The sequence below is a fragment of the Panthera onca genome, chromosome B3, assembly GCF_046562875.1.
Source record: "Panthera onca isolate mPanOnc1 chromosome B3, mPanOnc1 haplotype 2, whole genome shotgun sequence".
Taxonomy (NCBI): Eukaryota; Metazoa; Chordata; class Mammalia; order Carnivora; family Felidae; genus Panthera; species Panthera onca.
The window spans coordinates 112,901,886-112,921,293 of NC_138344.1; the positions used below are offsets into that span (position 1 = coordinate 112,901,886).

Here is a 19,408-nt window from a genome sequence, read left to right on the forward strand (position 1 = left end):
GGCAGGTTCCTTGCTTGCCCTGCAGCGGTAAAACAAAACAAAACAAAACAAAAAACGTTTTATTGGAGCGGTCAAACGCCCAGAGCCATATGCTTTCAGAAATAGTCCCTAGGCAGTGACTCCCCAAATACGCTCGCAGCCTCTAGTCTCTGTGCTCGCCTAGGTGCATTCATTCACTCAGCAGGTATTTTTAAATGTTTATTTTTGAGAGAGAGACACAGAGCATGAGTGGCGGAGGGCCAGAGAGAGACACAGAAACCCAAGCAGGCTCCAGGCTCCGAGCTGTGAGCACAGAGCCCAGTGCGGGGCTGGAACTCACGGACGAGGAGATCACGACCTGAGTAAAAGTCAGAGGCTTAACTGACTGAGCCACCCAAGTGCCCCTCAGCAGGTATTTGTTAATGTTCAGCATGTCATTATGCTGTATCTGGGCATATGTTGGTGAATAAAAAATTCACTCTCTGTGCTTGGTTATTTTATAACGTGGTGAGCAAGGCGCACTCTGCTTCATCGGGTCTCTTTCCCACTACGTGTAATGTGTTAACAGTGACAAAGTCCTATTCTGCAACGTGGGTTTTCATGGTTCCATGGCAGGGAATTTCTATTTTCAACTTATTTCATGATTTTCCTATCAAAGCTCTTTCTGAAATGTTTGCTTGGCAGCCCAATATATAAAACTTCCCAAACATATTAAACGATATATGACTGTTCAGGGGGAAGTGATTTGATAATTCATATATCTCCTGGAACTTTATTTTTATCAGACTGATTCATGACCACTGATTCAACAAATGCATTGAGCTCTTAATGTTCATTGAATATAGAGATAGCAAAATCTGAGGTTGTTAGTGGAAGTGTAATGTGATTAAGTCCCACAACTCTGTTCTAGAAAGGACAGGTGCAAAAGGGGGGCATAATAGCCTGAGATGGAAAAAAATGTTTGAAAAGCATCACAAAAGCAGGAAATGAGTGAATGAATAATCAAATTATCACACAACCAAAGTTAATGGCATTTCAATGGAGACTATACTGTGGTTAGACTCTGAGACAAATTATCCTTAAAAATGAGAAATGACTGTATAACCATAATAATGAAAAGCATTTTCTTCTTATAGCTAAACTTTCATTTAATTGTTTTCTTTCATTGACTCTAATTCTTACAGCTTTTATTTAGGTAAGTAAAAACATTACAAATAATAAAAAAATTTTTATTTGTCATTGATAGTTTAACATAAATTAAGTAAAATATTAGTTATGCTACTTAACTATTAAAAATTTCCAATTTTTCCATAAAATGACCATTTTTAAATATATAGCTTGATGGTCAAAACACGTTCAACAAAATATCCATTTACAAATATGAGAAGACTGTGGTCCCATAACTCTTTACCCCACCAAAGTGAATATGTAATTGTCAGTCCAAGAAAATCAAAGTCTATTAGAATAACATATTCCAAACAAGTGATAAGAACATTATTATTCCTCCAATTTCCTTTGGCAGCATTACTTTTGATAAAAGTTCTCCAAATTAAATGTAGATTTTTAGCAAATAGACATTTTAATCATGTTAAGATAATGTAAGGAAATGCCCTGAAAGATTACTATAGTGACTGTAAATTACCAATATCCGTCCTTAGGATAATTTTGCTGAATAAAGAATTGGGGGCGGTTATTTTGGGACTTTTTCTGCCACATTGGTTGATTGGTGCTTATGAAGACAGTACAGTGTCAGTCTTGCTCACTCAGGTGCTCGCCCTCAATTCTTCCAGTTACATATTACCATCTTTAGTTTTGTTTGTTGTTGTTTTTTTTTTTTTTTTTTTTTTAAGTCCTTAACTAGTCCCTTTACTGCATGCATTATCTTCCAGGATTTTTCTGTTTTAGACTTCTTCCCTGCTACCCATGTGCTTCTGGGTAAGTAGTTAACCATATATACAGAGTTGACTTCCCTTTGCTGGTCTATTCATTTGTATCAAAGACTGGATGACACTGTTTGCTCCATCTTTGAACATTTGCCTCCACCAGGGTCCAGTTTAATACTCTTCCTTTGTAGTTATTTTGAATTCTGTGAAAATAAGCCCCACTGTGTGACTACAGAAGAACACAAAGATAAACTCAGTGACAATCACCAAATAGCCTTTTCCTTCTTCTGGTTTTATAAGAGAAACTAAGACACAAAAAGGCCTCCATCGGTCTGGGGTCACTAACTAAAGTCAGGTAGATGATCTATCTTCCCATACTGCCCCTTTCTTTACCCACTTGCTGGTCTGAGAAACTAAGAAAATGATAGTTTAAGCTTGATTTTTATTTCTGCCATCCTCCAAACCCCACAAACTTCTTAGAAAAGGAAGCTCTTCTCTGTGGTCTAGATGTTGGAAAGTGTTTTAATAGCAGTGGCTTTAGGTTGTCAAGAGATAAAGCCATGCCATAATCCAGATTCAGTTAAGAGTTTCCGGAAATAATTCAGATGTTAGCATATGATGGTTTTCTTAACAGGTGAGGGATGAGTCCTGCTCTTGAGTCAAGCCACTGTGACTCAGAGTTAGGCTGAGGCTGCAGTGTGGCCCTCTTGAAATGAAGGTTGGATGGTGGTTGGGAGGAACTATATTGTGAACAAAGAGGGTAGAAACTAATCCAAACTACCATAAATTGACCTTGCCATAGCTAAGATTCTCCTAGGTAGTAGGTTTCAGACGGCAAATATCAGCTCGCAGGTCATCTGAGGATCTTATCGTCTGATATCTCTTGCAACTGACAGTAATAAGGGCAAACTAAATCTGGAGTAAATGCAAGGTGTTTTGATGAATCTGGCAACGTACACTGTGCTTTTCTCAGACATCAAGCAGGAAAGGCTGGAAGATTTGTTTTCTTTGTACTGACGATTTTGGTCACCATGAAGGAGAATCATTTTGGCAGGGAGTACTGAGTAGTCTGCTATAGGTTTCTCTTGAGTCCAACTGCTACCACCTGTCAGTCCATGGGGATGCCCAGCAGGTCACAACTGACATCCCATAGCCGTCTTGCTATTGTCTCATTCCGAGCCTGGGCAGAGACCCACGCCACACTGCAGTCACTGGAAATGAAAGAGAGAGACTTAAAACACAGGGTTTAAGAATGGAATCTGTTCTCTGCCTCGAACAAGGAATGTGACAGAAAAACAACCCAGGGATGACATGCCCTCTATACACTTCATAGGGCCAGTCTTTGTCTTACCTCTTCATTCTCCAATTCTTACCCCAGAGAAAATGTAATTACCATTTAGATCTCCTCACTAGACTACCTCTGATGAGAATGCTCTGTTTGATATGTAATGTATAGCAGTAAGTCTTTATATTCTGCTGTATATGTGTGTGTGTGTGTGTGTGTGTGTGTAAATGTTTATTTATTTTGAGAGAGAGAGCAGGGGAGGTGAGAAGAGAGAGAGAGAGAATCCCAATCAGATTCCACATCACCAGCACAGAGCCCAATGCAGGACTTGAACCCATGAACTGTGAGATCATGACCTGAGCTGAAATCAAGAGCCAGATGTTCAACCAACTGAACCACCCAGGTGCCCCTATATGTATATATTTAACTATAATATCTGTGTTATTATTTTAAATCCCCATTAAATACAGGAGAGAGACAGGGTGCCTGGGTGGCTCAGTGGGTTAAGCATCTGACTCTTGATATTGGCTCAGGTCATGATCTCACAGTTGTGGGATTGAGCCCCACATTGGGCTCCACACTGAGCATGGAACCTGCTTAAGATTCTCTCTCCCTCTCTCTGCCCCTCTCCCCCACTCGCACTCTCTCTCAAAATAAATAAACATCTAAAAAAACAAATGCAGGAGGGGTATTCAAACTCTGCACTTATCAGAAATTTTCTCAAAGACTTTTACTCATTTAAAAAAATTTTTTTTAATTTGTTAATGTTTATTTCTTTTTGACAGAGAGGCAGAGCATGAGTGGGGGAGGGGGAGACAGACACACACAGAATTCGAAGCAGGCTCCAGGCTCCGAGCTGTCAGCACAGAGCCTGACGCAGGGCTCGAACCTATGAGCCATGAGATCATGACCTGAGCCGAAGTCGGATGCTTAACCAACTGAGCCACCCATGTGCCCCTTAAAAAAATCTTTTTAACATTTATTTATTTTTTGAGAGAGAGAGAGAGACAGAGACAGAGCACAAGTGGGGGGGAGGGGCAGGGAGAGAGGGAGACACAGAATCTGAAGCAGGCTCCAGGCTCTGAGCTGTCGGCACAGAGTCTAATGCAGGGCTCAGACCCGCAAACCAGGACATCATGACCTCCGGTGAAGTTGGACACTTAACCAGCTGAGCTATCCAGGTGCCCCCTTTTACTTATTTTTATATTCGCTGCATCTAGTACACAGCAGGCATTCAATAAAGTGATTGAGTAAATGAACTGCAATCTTTTAAGTTACATAAGAAGCAATTTTAAAAATTATACTATTTTAAGAAAACTGCTTCCAGGACATTCTAAGCAAATTCTGAAGATGAAAAGGAAACTTGGCAAGTCTGAAATAAGTACATGAAGCAAACTCCTAACACTACGTCCATTAAGACACTGCTAATCAAAGAGTGCGTTATGGACTAGCAGGAGCCATCATCTGGAAGCTTGTTAGCAATGCCGATTGTCAGGCCCCATCCAAACCTGCTGAATCAGAACAGGGTTGAGGCCCAGTTATCTGTTTTCAGCCACTTCCTCTAAAACACATAGAATTTTGAGAAACACCACTTAAAGATATCTTCAAATTTACAAAACAAGGCTTCTTGGTACTTCTGTTTAAGGGAACTCACCAGCATGACCAGTACAACCTGTCACTGCTGAGTAAAAAGACCATCACCGAGAACCAAAAGGCTTTGTATGACTCTCTCAGTTGGCCTCTGTAAGCCTCTGTAGACTCTATATATACCTGATGTTCTCTGCAAGGTTACAATGAAGAGCAAATGACACACACAATGGACACAATGGAAAGTGCTGTGTGTCATAAGCTATGACATGCTGTAAAATGTATTCAAATACCACAGTAAAAGCTACTTAAGTGTTGGGGCACCTGGGTGGCTTAGTCCGTTAAGCGTCCGACTTCAGCTCAGGTCATGATCTTATGGTTTGTGGGTTCAAGCCCCATGTGGGGCTCTTCCTGCCAGTGCAGAGCCTGGAGCCTGCTTTAGATTCTGTGTCTTCCCCTCTCTCTCTCTCTGCCTCTCCCCTGCTCACACTCTTTCTCTCTGTCTCTCAAGGGTGAATAAACATTTAAAAAATTAAAAAAAAAAAAAAAGCTACTTAAGTGTGGTCATGCATCAGCATGGTCATGGTGCTGATATTTCCAGTAGGATTTTGGGTAGTATCAACCAGTATATGTAAAAAGACCTATATCAAAACTTAATACAAAGACTATTCTACTGGCATAAGGACAGACATAGAAATGAATAGAAAAGGGGCACCTGGGTGGCTCAGTCGGTTAAGCATCCGACTTCGGCTCAGGTCATGATCTCACGATTTGTGAGTTCGAGCCCTGCATCGGGCTCTGTGCTGTCAGTTCAGAGACTGGAGCTTGCTTCAGATTCTGTGTCTCCCTCTCTCTCTGCTCCTCCCCCACTCATGCTGTCTCTGTCTCTCAAAAAATGAATAAATGTTAAAAAATTTTTTAAGAAATGAAAAGAAAAAATAAAAAAGTATAGAAGTACTCTTACATTTATGGTCAACTGATTTTTGATAAATCTGTTACGGACTGAATTATGTCCCCCCAAATCCATGTTGAATCCCTAAATCCCCAAGGTGACTGTATTTGGAGGAAGGGCTTTTAAGGAGATAATTAAGGTTAAATAGGGTCAAAAAGGTAGGGCTCCAATTCAATAGGACTAGTGTCCTTATAAGAGGAGACACCAGGAGTGTGCACACAGAGTAAAAACCATCTGAGGACACATCAAGAAGGCAGCCCGGTGCAAGCCAGGAAGAAACCAGAAATCAATCTTGTTGGCACCTTGATCTTGAACTATAAGAAAACTGTTTTCCTCCAGAACTGTAAGAAAATAAATTTCTGGTATTCTGCTATTGCAGCCCAAGGAATTTGAATATAGCTACCAAGAAAATTCAATGGGAAAAGAATAATCTTTTCAACAAACAGTTCTTGGAAAACCGGATATCCACATTCAAAATGAAACAGGACCCTATCCCCATGCCATATATAAAAATTAAATGAATCATAGACTGAAATGTAATGCTCAAATTATAAAACTGTTAGAAGAAAACATAGTAATAACTCTTTGTGCCCCTCAGTTAGGCAATGGTTTCTTAGGACACCAAAAGCACAAGTGACAAAAGAAAAAAGTCAATAAATTAGACTTCCTCAAAAACTTCTCTGCTTCAAAAGACACCATAAAGAAAGTAAAAAGACAAACCAAAGAGTGGAAGAAAATATTGGTAAATCACACATCTGACAAGGGACTTGCATCCAGACTATATAAAGAATCATTACAATTAAACAATAAAAAGACAATAATCCATTTTGAAATTGGGCAAAGGATATGAATAGACATTTCTCCAACAAAGATAAACAAATATGAGCACATGAAAAGATGCTTAACATCACTAGCAAGAAAATGCAAATGAAAACCATAATGAGAAAAACTAGAAGAACATAAATAGAAAAATTACTTCATATTTATTATAATGGCTAAAACAAAGGACAGAGGGGCGCTTGGGTGGCTCAGTTGGTTAAGTGTCTGACTTTGGCTCGGGTCATGATCTCACGGTTTATGAGTTTGGGCCCTGCGTTGAGCTTTGTGCTGACAGTTAGCCTGGAGCCTGCTTCAGATTCTGTGTCTCCATCTCTCTCTGCCCTCCCCCACTCACACTCTGTGTCACTCTCTCACTGCAAGGGCAGTGTATGAGGGAGAAACTGGAACCCTCATACACTACTGATGACAACACAAAATGCTGCAGCCACTTTGGAAAACACCCTGACAATTCCTCAACAGTTAAACGTGGAGTTAACATGACCCATATTCCAGTGGGATTCCATTTCTAGGTATATAAACCAAGAAAAATGTCCATACAAAAATCTGTACATGAATATTCATAGCATCATTATTCAATTAAAAAAAGTGACAACCCAAATGCCCACCAACTAATGAAGGGATAAATAAAATGTGGAACATCGACAAAATGAAATATTATTTGGCAATAAATAGGAATGATGTACTGATACATGTTTTGGCATGGATGACCTTGAACACATTTTGCAAAGTGAGAAAGAAGCCAGTCACAAAAGGCTACATATTATATGATTCTATTTATATGAAACATCCAGTACAGGCAAATCCATAGAGACAAAAGTAGGTTTATGGTTTCAGTCAGGAAGAAAAACTAGTGCAAAGTTTCTAATGTTTCAGTCAAGACAGACTTAAGTTCATTTCTTGATAGTGGTCAACACAGCTGCTGTTGGATCTTCAAAATGCTTACAATTGAGAATCCTTGGCACTGGAAAGGCTCTTCAAAAGCCAATTAAATATTTACTAAGTCATGAATTTGAGGCCGGCTTTCTTTAGATTACTCAGTCAAAACCTTAAAATTTCCAGGGAAGAAGAATCCAGTCATTCATGGAAAATCATTCTAGTGTATAAAACCATATAAATTTATCTTCCTGACTTTCAGACCCACATTTCCAACTATCTGCTATACATTTCTACTCCATGACTTATGGATATGCACTCACTCAACATGTATAAGGCCAGGTGTATTATAGAGGGCAACTGATCCATTCCACATTCTTTTGGCAACAGCAATCTGATTCCTTTCTGTAAAATTACCTCTTTCCCACAGTTTGGAGAGCCCATTAATCAAGTGCTGGTCTTCCCCTAACCAAGGGAGTGAGGATGTGAGGATGGAAGACCTAGTGCTTCCTTGCTAGAGAGCGGATGGTGAGCAACAAAACAAAGACTAAAGATAGTTGGCATATACTCGTTCCAGCAACAGTGCCCCGGCCAGTTGACTGGCCACTGTGTGTGTTCTAAGCCTGGCTCTTCAGTCTGCTCTTTGGACCTAGGAGAACCCCCATATTCTAATAAATTCCCTTCTTGCTCAAGTTAGCTTGAGTCTGTTTCCACTGCTTTGCAATCAGAGAACCCTAAGCTATACACATTATATTTCCATTTCTGCTGTCTCAGTTAATGTCATCATCAACCTCATAGTAAGTCAGGCTTGACCCCCAGGTCACCAACTCCTCCCCGACCTCTCATTCAATTATTCATCAAGTGGTAAAGATTCTGCCTCTTCAGGGCCTCTCTCTCTTAATCATTCTTTGCATTCCAACTGTCATTACCCTAAATCAGGAACTCATTATCTCTCACTTGGGTTATTTATCCATTCATTAAACAAAGTCAGCAGGGATGTTTCTCTGAAGCACAGAGCAGATTATTTCTCTTTCTACTGAAACAACTTCTGTGGCTCCTCTCCAGGTCTGGCATTATGGGCCTTTCATGATCTATCTACCTTTCTTTCCAATTTTAATTTATTTGCAGCCCTTTCTCTAAAAGTGCAAGTTATTTCCACATAATCTTGAAGAGGAGGTAAAAACATGCTAAAATTTCAATCTTATGTGATGTCTGAGACATGCTTCAAAATAACGTGAGAGGAGGAGTGCCTGGGTAGCTCATTCGGTTAAGTGTCCGACTTAAAGTCAGGTCACGGTCTCACGGTCTGTGGGTCTGAGCCCCGTGCCAGGCTCTGTGCCAACAGCTCAGAGCCTGGAGCCTGCTTCAGATTCTGTGTCTCCCTTTCTCTCTGACGCTCCCCTGCTTGTGCTCTGTCTCTCTCTCAAAAATAAATAAACATTAAAAAAATAATAACATGAGAGGAAAAAAATATGTGAAGGGCTGGTGGATGGGATGGGAGAACACTAGCTATGGCTTAATGGTTGTTGAGGCTGTACTGTGGGATTCAACATGCTATTTTACCTATGACTGTGTATGTTCAAAACCCTCTACAATAAAAAGTTTTAAAAGTCTTCACTTATTCAAGAACAGAGTCCATTGATACTATTTTAGTCCTGAAGACAATAGAAAAATACAAATTTTTTAATGTAAACAAAACAAAACAAGGAGTCCAAAAAGGAACAAAGAAAACTGGATGGACATAAGAAAAAGTAGGAAGAAAAGAAACAGCCATATTAATAAAAGATGGCATGGAGAAAATCAAACCTACAAGTACCACGAAAAATGTGAATGAGTCAGTCCCCCTCTTAAAGGTAACAACCCTAGTCAAAAGACAAAAGCTGGGGCACCTGGGTGGCTCAGTTAGTTAAGCGTCTGACTTTGGCTCAGGTCATGATCTCATGGTTCGTGAGTTCAAGCCCTGCATCAGGCTATTTGTTATCAGCACAGAGCCCACTTTGGATCCTCTGTCCCCCTCTCTCTCTGCACCTCCCCTGCTTGTGTACTCTTTCTCTCTCTCAAAAATAAACATTAAAAAAAAAGAAGAGAGGGGTGCCTGGGTGGCTCAGTTGGTTAAGCATCTGACTCTTGGTTTTAGCTCAGGTCATGATCTCATGGTTTGTGAGTTTGAGCCCCATATTGGGCTCTGCGCCGACAGTATGGAGCCTGCTTGGGATTCTCTGCCTCCCCACCCCCCTGCCTCTCCTCCACTTGATCTCTATCTGTCTTTCTATCTCTCTCAAAAAAATAAATAAATAAACTTAAAAAAAAAAAGATGCAAAAGATGTTGTTTATTTATTTTTTTTAATTTTTTTTCAACGTTTTTTATTTATTTTTGGGACAGAGAGAGACAGAGCATGAACGGGGGAGGGGCAGAGAGAGAGGGAGACACAGAATCGGAAACAGGCTCCAGGCTCCGAGCCATCAGCCCAGAGCCTGACGCGGGGCTCGAACTCACAGACCGCGAGATCGTGACCTGGCTGAAGTCGGACGCTTAACCGACTGCGCCACCCAGGCGCCCCAAAAGATGTTGTTTAAAAAACAACAACAAAAAAAGCTATGTTGCCCAATGTACTTTATAAGAAGAGTACAAATCCAAATTATTTCCTTTGAGCAATGAAACCCTGTCTTCAAAAACAGATATATTCATACCTGAAATGATGCCCATTTAGAATCTCAAGACCTTCTGTTATGGCACAGTACAGGCTGGTCTGGGCTCCCTGTTTAGGGGTCTTGATGAAGAAGGAGAAAAGCCACCACATCCACTTCATGAAAGGTGAGTGCCGAACCAATTCAGAGTTGACTGTGCCAGGGTGTACAGAATACGTCGTAACGCCAGAGCCTAATGGGGGTGCCGTTGGGAGAGAGGAAGACAGGACTTGATATTGCCACATGGCCGAAGAGAGCAGAGGATACGAATAAACATTTGACCCCATGAAGACTCCCTTCCCCCAACAGTATTACAAGCATTCCTCACAGTAATTTATATCTCCCCATCTCACAGGTTAAGATTAAAGCTCAAAGAGGTTACTAACTGTTAGCAAACAGTAGAGCCAGGACTCAACCTATTAGTAGCACTCGACACTACTGACTACTTCTTTCTCAAAGCTGCCTTTTTATTGGCTTCCATGACCCCACACTCTTGATTTTCCTATCCTTTCTCGCTGCTTCCTCTTAGCTTCCTGGGCCAGTTCATCATCTTCTACTCAAACTTCAAATGTTGGAGTTCTCATGGCTTGCTAAAATCCCTCTCTATAACTTTACGGTATGCACATTTTTTGGTACATTATACTCCTTTGAACTCTTAACTGACTACGAGAGGCAGTGTAATGTAGTGGTTCAGGGCATGAACTTTTGTGGGCAGACCGCCCAGTTTCAAATCCTAGCTTTACCACTCATTAGCTGTGTGACCTTGAGCAAGCTCCTGATGTTGTGACTCAGTTTCCTCTTAAAATGGGGATAATCCTAATACCTGCACCTCACAAGGTTGTTCTGAGGATTAAATGAGTTCATATGTACAAGAGGCTAGAACAGTATCTGGTGCATGGTAAGTGCTAAATGACACTCATGCATGGCTATGCCAAAGAGGTTTCCAAATTTTTATTGATTTTGGAAAGATAATACGAACACCTATACATATACTGCTTATTACCTAATCTCCCTGGTACAGGTGAGATTTTGTTGCCAAATGAGCTTTGGTGTCAAGCTTCTGAAAAAATGGAATTTTCATGTCTTTGTGGATTTCACAATTGCAGACGAAGGACTGTGGATATATATTATTTCCAACTTGACATCTACTCTAGATGACCCATAGTAATGCAGACAAATAGGTCCTCAATTAACTTCATACTTTTTAAGGCCAAACCTGGATCTTGCAGTGTTTCCTAACTCCCGACCAGGCAGGCCCACAGAGCAGTTCTTGACGATTCCCCACGTTACCATGCTCAACAAGCTTTAGGGTTTTCCCATCCTAGATATCTCTTAGGAGTGTCCACTACCCTCCATCTCTACCACTGTAGTCCAAGCTACTGTCATCAATCACCTAGACTATAGAAATCACTTGCTGTACACAGCCCTGCCCCCATTTTAAAGGGTTTCCACTGCTCTTACACCAAAATCTTTACCATAGCCTCTAAGGATTTTGCCCCTGTCGACCTCACCAGTCTCAGGTCAGATTTCTCTTCCTCTTGCTTTCTTCATTTTAACCACAGCAGCCTCTCCATTTCTCAAACTGAGCCAAGACTTTTGTGCATTCTCTTTCTTCTGCCTAGAATGTTCCTCAACCTCCTCAGATGCCTCATTCCACCTGCTCTGTAACCCATTTAATTTCTAATCATCTTATATAAAGGCTTAGCTTGCAACTCATTTCTTTAGAGAAATCCCTGATCCCTTAGACTGAATAAGCACCCACCCCAATCCATTATAGGTCCTTGTACTTCCCCTTTCATAGTATTTACAATTATAATTAAACAACAACAAAAAGGAAACATTCCAGATGTTGTTAAGGAAATTAATAAATAAACGGAGGCTCATCTATATGGTGAAATATAATGCAGCCCACAAAAGGAATGGGGTAAATCTGTATGTACAACATGGAAAGATCTCCAAAATATTGTGTTGGAATTTCAGTTCCTTATATATGATGTACACGTATATAAATGCATAAAAAATGATTGACAGGTGCACATCAAGTTGTTGACAGTGGTTCCTTGAGGGGAGAAAGAAGGGAGAAAGTGGGGATTAAGTAAAGGGTTTTTTTCACTTTTAGCTCTATATTATTGGAACTTATTACAAAGAGAATTATTCATGTATTCCTAGACTGATTTTACATGTGATAATGTATAAATACTTGTTTATTATCTCCCTCCCCCAGTGGATCTAAACCAAATCAAAGAAGGGACTGTACTTGTATCAGGCACCACTCCATCTCCAAGCCCTGAATCAGTGCATAGAAGAGCATGGATACTGAATACTTGACTGCTGAATGGATGAATGAACGACTCCTCTGTTATGCCCAGGTTGCCTTCATTGCACCACAGCTGTCTCCCACCTAATCCTCACATCTCTCAGGCTTCCTCACTTGTGTATCCTCTGCTTTTATCGGATCCTCATGGCTGGGTCTATCTCTCCACCTCAAGGGCACCCTAGCTCCCCTACCAACCCTTTGGATAGTTTTCACCATCCAGTTACTCTGATCCATCCTGAGCTGTTAAACAATGTCACGTCCTGGGCATAGACTGGGCATATGAAGTGAGCTGACCACAGCTTCCTTCCCCCACATTGCTGTCCACATAACTTGATGATCCTGTCCCAACAATGGGGCTTCTATGTCTGACTTCTTGAGCCAGAATTTTGCCTGCCTCAACTCCTAAGTAACTCCAGCTGTCCACCCTGGATTACCTTTCTTTTTCTTGAAAATTCAGAGTGGACAGTGCTAAGGACCTCTGTGTATTTGTGACTGGAGAATTCCCTCTTCAAGCATGCATTTCTCTTACTTAACCTTTTGCTGTTAGGGGGCAACATCCCGCCCCCCCTCCTCCCACCATTGTCCTAGCACCTGTTTTATCCTAATGGTTGTATCTAGTGCCAGTTCAGGTCCCTCCCTTCTATCTAGTCTCATTATGAGTAAAAAACCTTGCTTGCTCATGAGACCTGACTTAATAAGGACAATAACCTATAAAATAATCCCATTTTACTTATGAGGAAATAAGTCCTGAAAAGTTAAGTAGCTTGCTACAGGTCACACGGCTGATAAGTACTAAAGCTAAGCCTTATGACTCAAAGTCAGAATTTCCCCATCTCCTGCCAGCTACCTCCAATATTTAGTTTTGGGCTACTTACTAAAATAATACCCAGTTATAGTCATGAAAGCAGGTTTTATCCAGGGGATAGGCTCCCGAAAACAGAATGTATTCCTGTGGCTTTTTGCTACTTCCCATTGACTTATATCTCTATATTCATTTCTTTTAAGCCTACCTTTGAGCCTCCGGGCCAGTTCCTGGGTGAAGAGAATATTGGCTAACTTGCTGTGACAGTAGGCCAGACCTGCATTGTAGAATTTCTCACCCTGCAGGTTATGGAAGTGGATCCTCCCCAGGTGATGCGCTAGGGAAGACACATTCACTACCCTTGATGGGGCTGATTCCTTCAGCTTCTCTAGCAACAGATGGGTCAGGAGGAAGTGACCTACAAGAAAAACTAGAATTAATACAGTTCGAGGCCAATGTCAGGGTTAAGGGAGTCGTGATGAGCTCTGCAGAGAATTCAGGAATAAGGCTTTTTGCCTCATTAATTCATTATCAACTACAGAACAAGCTCAGTGAGGGTTTAGGAAAATAGGACAGCCATCCATCCATGAGGGGGATCTGGAACATGTGAATATGAAGTCCTGTCTTCTTCCAACTTTGATTAATATCACTCTTTAAGAGCAGGCAGCCTCTACCTAATGTTCGCCGTGAGGATCACTACAAAGAAAGCAACACAGTCCTCAGTCCAATTAGGCTGTTAAAAATGCCCCAAAGTAAATTGAATCCAAATCACAGATTAAAAAGTTGGTGTAGCCTCAAGTGGGCCTCAAATTTATCCCTGGGCTTTCAGGCAGGACTTCGCTATTCACTTATGGTCTTTTAGGGCCCAGTGTCCAATCGCATCACAAGGACAGCTCAATCTGACCCCTAAGTTTGCCAAGGAGAACTTTAGGTTTCCTCCAGTTTTGTGATGAGGCCAGATTTCTTACCCAAGTGGTTGACTCCCATGTGCATCTCAAAGCCATCTGCTGTCTTAGAGTAGGGACACATCATCACTCCTGCATTGTTGATCAAAATGTGAAGATGCTTTTCCTCTGCAGGGAAGAGATGTAGTGTGGAAGCAGCCAGCCACAGCGGTGATACCTAAGAAGTCTGCCTTAGAAATGGGGACCCACGGCTTCAATCTTTCCTCCATTTCCCCTTCAGATGTATTTTGTATTGTTTTTCATTATTTAAGACTGTAGTTGGATCCTACATACTTTTAGGACAGAGCAAAATTCCATCTTATACAACCAAGTGGCCTTTATGATCTTTCCAGTTAAGGAGCTACTTACTCATTGCTTTCGAAAAAGTGTTCTACCCAGCTCTCCTAATAGAAAGACTTCCCGGGCTTAATGGGAAGAATCCAAGCAGGAGAAAAAAGGATGTTCTGTATGTACCCCTGATACTGGAGAACTCCAAAAGGCACCAAAAGAAATACTGGTTTCACCTCTTTGTTACATATGACAACTCTTTCTCCTGGTTTATTTTCTCACGTGGTTTTTAATTTCTAACTATAAGCTCATATCAGCAGAAGCTGTTTACTTAGGGAGGCCAAGATCCCTGTATTATGAGGGGATGCCTACAGACTACTCTTGGATTTGATTTTGATGTGATTCTATAGGATTTTATGTTAATTCCTCAGCTCAAGATTCTTACATCATTTGGTGATGTAATAAATTCTCCCCCATAGATGATGCCAACTTGAGGTTCTAATATCTTACAGATGACTCTCTAACCATCTATGTCCTGAAGAGAAGATGAGCTTTTTTGTCATGCCTTAGAGCTGGTGGCGAGGTTTTTTTTATGCCTCTTTATCATGGACAAGATGGCTTTTTGTGAGTCCCAACCTTATGTGAAGCCTGAGATACAGCTCCCCAGCTCTCAGGGCCTGAGTCCTTATCTTCTGTCCCTGTATGAGTGTTTAGACTCCAGACCCTAAAGCTCATATTGAGTTCAGATACTTCCGTGAGATTTTTGGCTTTAGTTCTTATGCATTACTAGGACTTTTTTTTTTTTTTTTTTAATGTATACCTATTTATTTTGAGAGAGACAAAGAGAGAATGGGAAGGAGCAGAGACAGAGAATCCCAAGCAGGCTCTATGCTGTCAGTGCAGAACCTAATGCGGGGCTCAATCCCATGAACTACAAGCTCATGACCAGAGCTGAAATCCAGAGTTGGACGCTTAACTGACTGAGCCACCCAGGTGCCTTGCATGCTATGACTTTTTAAATCCATTTTATTTTTTTTTATTTCTGCCTCTTGAGGATTCCCCTTTGTTACTAAGGAGTCAGCTATGAATGAAAGTTTTTTATTATAAACGATCTAGTATTTCTACGTATTAAAGAGGGAGAAGGACCTTTTCCTTTAGCTAAGTCTGCTATGTTGATTGCAAGACCAAAAACATAATCTCTGGTTCAACACTTACCTGCTAAGAAATCTTTAGCAAAGTCTCGAATAGATTTAGTATCAGCCAAGTCCAATTCCCGCACCAACACCTGTTGGTTCCCTGTCATGGTCTGGATCTCTCTGGCCACCAATTCCCCCTTTTGGATATCCCGGCATGCTAAATACACACGGGCTCCTGTCAATCAACATATAAAAGAGACAAACTGTCAGCTCTGCTTTGGAGTGGACATTACAGACCTATAGACTTATGAATGTAATTTTCTACTGTTTTTTTTTTTTTTAATCGGAATTTTACCCCTACTTCACGACAGAGGTATCTGGTGAGCAAATCAAAAAGGAAAAATAAATAATATTCATTAAGTATCCATTACATGCAGAGCATTATACTAGGTTGAGACCAGTGAATGTGTGGGACACTTGGAAGGCTCTTAAATTCCAATATTAGGAGGAAATAGTGAGCATGGTCATCCTTGTGAGGGATAAAATGGCAGTAGCAGGAGGGAATTAGAAGCAGATGATCTTGCCTCTTTGAGCCAGCTCTTTGGCTGTCTCCTTTCCGATGCCTGTGTTGGCTCCAGTGACCACAGCCACCTTCCCAGGAAGCTGGACAGTTGATGTACACACCCCACTAGACAGCATTTTCCTGTAGAGAGGAAGGGAGAGCTCATCAGTTCTTCATTCTCCTTGCCCTGGCCAGAGGTTCCTGCAACCCCCATGTCTTCCAATCCCAGGCTAAGGTTTATTTTGGTTCTTTCTAGTACTGTCCCTTTACAGATTTAAGTTAGTTTGAAGAAAAATTTTCTGCTCTTGCTCAAGAACAAAATTGATTTTATTGTAATGGCAAACCTTAGAGCTGCCCCTTGCAGTATAACAACTAGATAAATATTTGATTGTCCAGGCACCTGGCTTCAGTTTGAGCTCTTCAACAGGCTTGGGGAATCACAAGACTCAGCCTACAAGCAAGAACTGGTCCACTTAATGTCAATCTGCCCACAACTGGCACTTTATGGCCTAGAGATACATAATTCAACAAAAAAGTTAAAATTATGAAAGCTTGTCAACCTGAGGTGAAACACAGAAACAGAAACACGCATGCACACACACAATTAAAATTAAGACAAAGAAAAGACATAAATTAAGGGCGCCTGGGTGGCTCAGTCAGTTAAGCGTCTGACTTCTGCTCAGGTCATGATCTCACAGTTCGTGAGTTCCAGCCCCATGTCTGGCTCTGTGCTGACAGCTTGGAGCCTGGAGCCTGCTTCAAATTCTGTGTCTCCCTCTTTCTCTGCCCCTTCCCCACTCGTGCGCGCGCTCTCTCTCTCTCTCTCTCAAAAATAAAAAATAAACATTAAAAAAAATTTTTTTTTAATTATTCAAGAAAAGACATAAATCAGTACAAAGTGGAGCTGGTTGAGTGTTCTTGTTCCTAAGCACTGTGCTATCCTTCTTTTCCACAGAAATGAATGCACAAACAGGGATTAACAGGTCTCAAATTGTTCTTTTTCTTCTCTGCAAATCTCAAGACTCAAGTAAAAAAAATCTCTTGACTAGGAGATACAATTTTAAAGAGCATGTCAGTATTTTTCATTGAACTTGAGAATTGCAAAGCACACACTCCTAGCCATGAACGCTACCTGGTTAGTGGACACAGGCCGATAGGAAGCAAACTAACTCATGGTGCTCACCTACGGCTATCTTCCTTCTCAGAGAAAAGCCTCCTTGCTCAGTTTCTCACATCCTTCCAGTTTTAGCTCCAGGAGCAACAACTATCAGGACCTCCACTGAGCTCGCTCTTCTCCTTACCAACAGGAATGAAAGGGACAACCAACTATGAAAAGTCTAGCTCTGGGCTAGCTCCCATGACCTAGCCAGGCGTTTGCAGATATGACCCTTGCAGCATAATCTTCCTCAGAAAAATCTCACAGAGACGTGAGCAGTATTTTCAGTTCAGGTTCAACTTTTCATTGAGATTCTATTTGGGTAAGAGAATCTTGTGGTGTAAAATGATAAAAAGCGGGGCGCCGGGCTGGCTCAGTTGGTTAAGCATCTGACTTGGGCTCAGGTCATGATCCCACGGTTGGTGTTTGAGCCCCACGTCGGGCTCTATGCTGACAGCATTGAGCCTGGAGCCTGCTTCAGATTCTTTGTCTCCTTCTCTCTCTCTGCCCCTCCTCTGCTCATGCTCTCTTTCTCAAAAATAAATTAAACATTAAAAAAAAATTTTTTTAAAGAAAATAAAAAGCGTTTTCATCTGAGTGGGAGCACGAGGTGTTCAGAAGGAAGGAAGAACTAGAAGAGGAGCAAGACGTTGGGTGGTGACCACGCCCCTCCTCCCCCCTCCCCCACCCAGAAAGGGTTGTGTCTCATCAGTCACTGGTCCACCGTCACTACTGGTGATTTACTCAGAACCAATCAGCAGGCGCCTTTGTGCAACTCCGCCGATTTTCTGTGTCACTCAGCCAGCCATTGGCTACTGTGTCACTAGGTCCAGAAAGCATTACCCCTCAAGCTCTCTGTCTCACCCCCAAACCCCAGGTTATGAGTCGTGCTCTTGAAGGCAGGATACCGCCAAGGACGAAACCCTTTCATTTCTTTCCTTTACAAAAAAAGCGAATCTAACAGCAACAAGAGATCAAGCAATGGGTCTGCGGATACCACGATTCCCATCGAGGAACAGTTTCAGAAAGCAAAAAGTCGAATCGCTCCATTGTACTTCAAAGGCTGGAAGCAAGAAGCCAGATAGGACTAGTCCAAGGCGTGGGAGCTAAGGGGAAAACAGTGTTGAGGTCCTCACTCCATTTTAGGGTCTAAAACCCCCCAATGCTGGAAACTTAAGTGTTGGAGGTAGCCTTGCACACGGGGTTCTCTGGAGCGGGAAGCAAAGGCTGCGGAGACGAAAAAAGGGATCGGAGAAACAAAGTGGGGTGCTGCGGAATGCAGCCCCCTCCCACCGCCCGAAGTCTCCTGTTCTCGTCCCCCCGCATCCAGGACAGCTGGACCTCCTCCGACCAACCGAACTCCGGGCCTCGACCTACTGGGGCCCCCCAGGGAGTTTTCCTTTTCCTTCTTTTGGAGAACAGAGCTTCGGTGAGGACTAACGCCCCCCTGAATTCTTCTCAAGAGAAGGCAATACATTTGCACAGACCTGATTTTGGGTGCAGCGATGTACAGGAAAAAGGGGAGAAGGAGGAGCAGGAGCAGGACCCCGACCATCCTGGCTGGCTGCTGCGCTGCACAAGCGGAGCGAGATGCCCCAGCAAGCCTTGCCGGACTGTGGCTGCTCCTCCCAGACACGCCCTAGTCTCAGTACGACAGCCCACGGAGCAAAGCCGTCTGGGAAATGTAGTCCACAGCTTGGTCCTAAGCTTAGTGCTTCCAGCTGTTCAGAGAAGCTGACCCTTGCTCTGACACGCAAAAAGTCCTCAATCATCTAGCCTCTAGGACCTCTAGGATCGTCCAGCTCTCCCACAGCCCTCTGGCCACCAGCGTTCTCGCGAAATCTCCCCAGTCCTCTATCTCCCGGTTCCCAAGTCCAGACCCTGGTTCAGTTTTCCCCATAGTGAGGCAGTTACCGCATTGTTTCTCCTGGAGATCAAAGATTGGCCTCTGGGGAGTGTTCTAAGGCCATTTAGACAGCTGAGGATCGGTTGAGGTCTGACAGTTGGTAGGGAAATGGGGAGGTAGGAATCCTTTCGCCTTAGGGATTCCTTCATCCATTGGAGTGTAAGCAACCCGTCCCTGAAGACATTCCCAAGAGAATCACTTTATTGTGTC

At 42.2% G+C, this 19,408-nt stretch overlaps 1 protein-coding gene across 4 annotated transcripts; it reads right to left on the reverse strand.

The window, feature by feature from the left end:
- Positions 1-1,784: 1,784 nt before the first annotated feature.
- RDH11 (retinol dehydrogenase 11) lies at positions 1,785-19,298 on the reverse strand. Of its 4 annotated transcripts, XM_060620116.3 has the most exons (8): positions 18,780-18,843; positions 16,537-16,645; positions 16,159-16,277; positions 15,654-15,809; positions 14,175-14,279; positions 13,415-13,624; positions 10,091-10,280; positions 1,785-3,073 (listed from the first exon to the last, which is right to left on the reverse strand). In XM_060620116.3, exons 3-8 carry the CDS (start codon positions 16,271-16,273, stop codon positions 2,971-2,973), a joined length of 879 nt encoding a protein of 292 aa, XP_060476099.1. In that variant the 5' UTR covers positions 16,274-16,277; positions 16,537-16,645; positions 18,780-18,843; the 3' UTR covers positions 1,785-2,970. The 4 variants fall into 4 exon arrangements, with proteins under 4 accessions (XP_060476099.1, XP_060476098.1, XP_060476097.1 ...); XM_060620115.3 differs by lacking the exons at positions 16,537-16,645; positions 18,780-18,843 and adding an exon at positions 19,207-19,298; XM_060620114.3 differs by lacking the exon at positions 16,537-16,645 and having other exon boundaries at positions 18,780-18,890.
- Between the last annotated feature and the right edge of the window lie 110 nt (positions 19,299-19,408).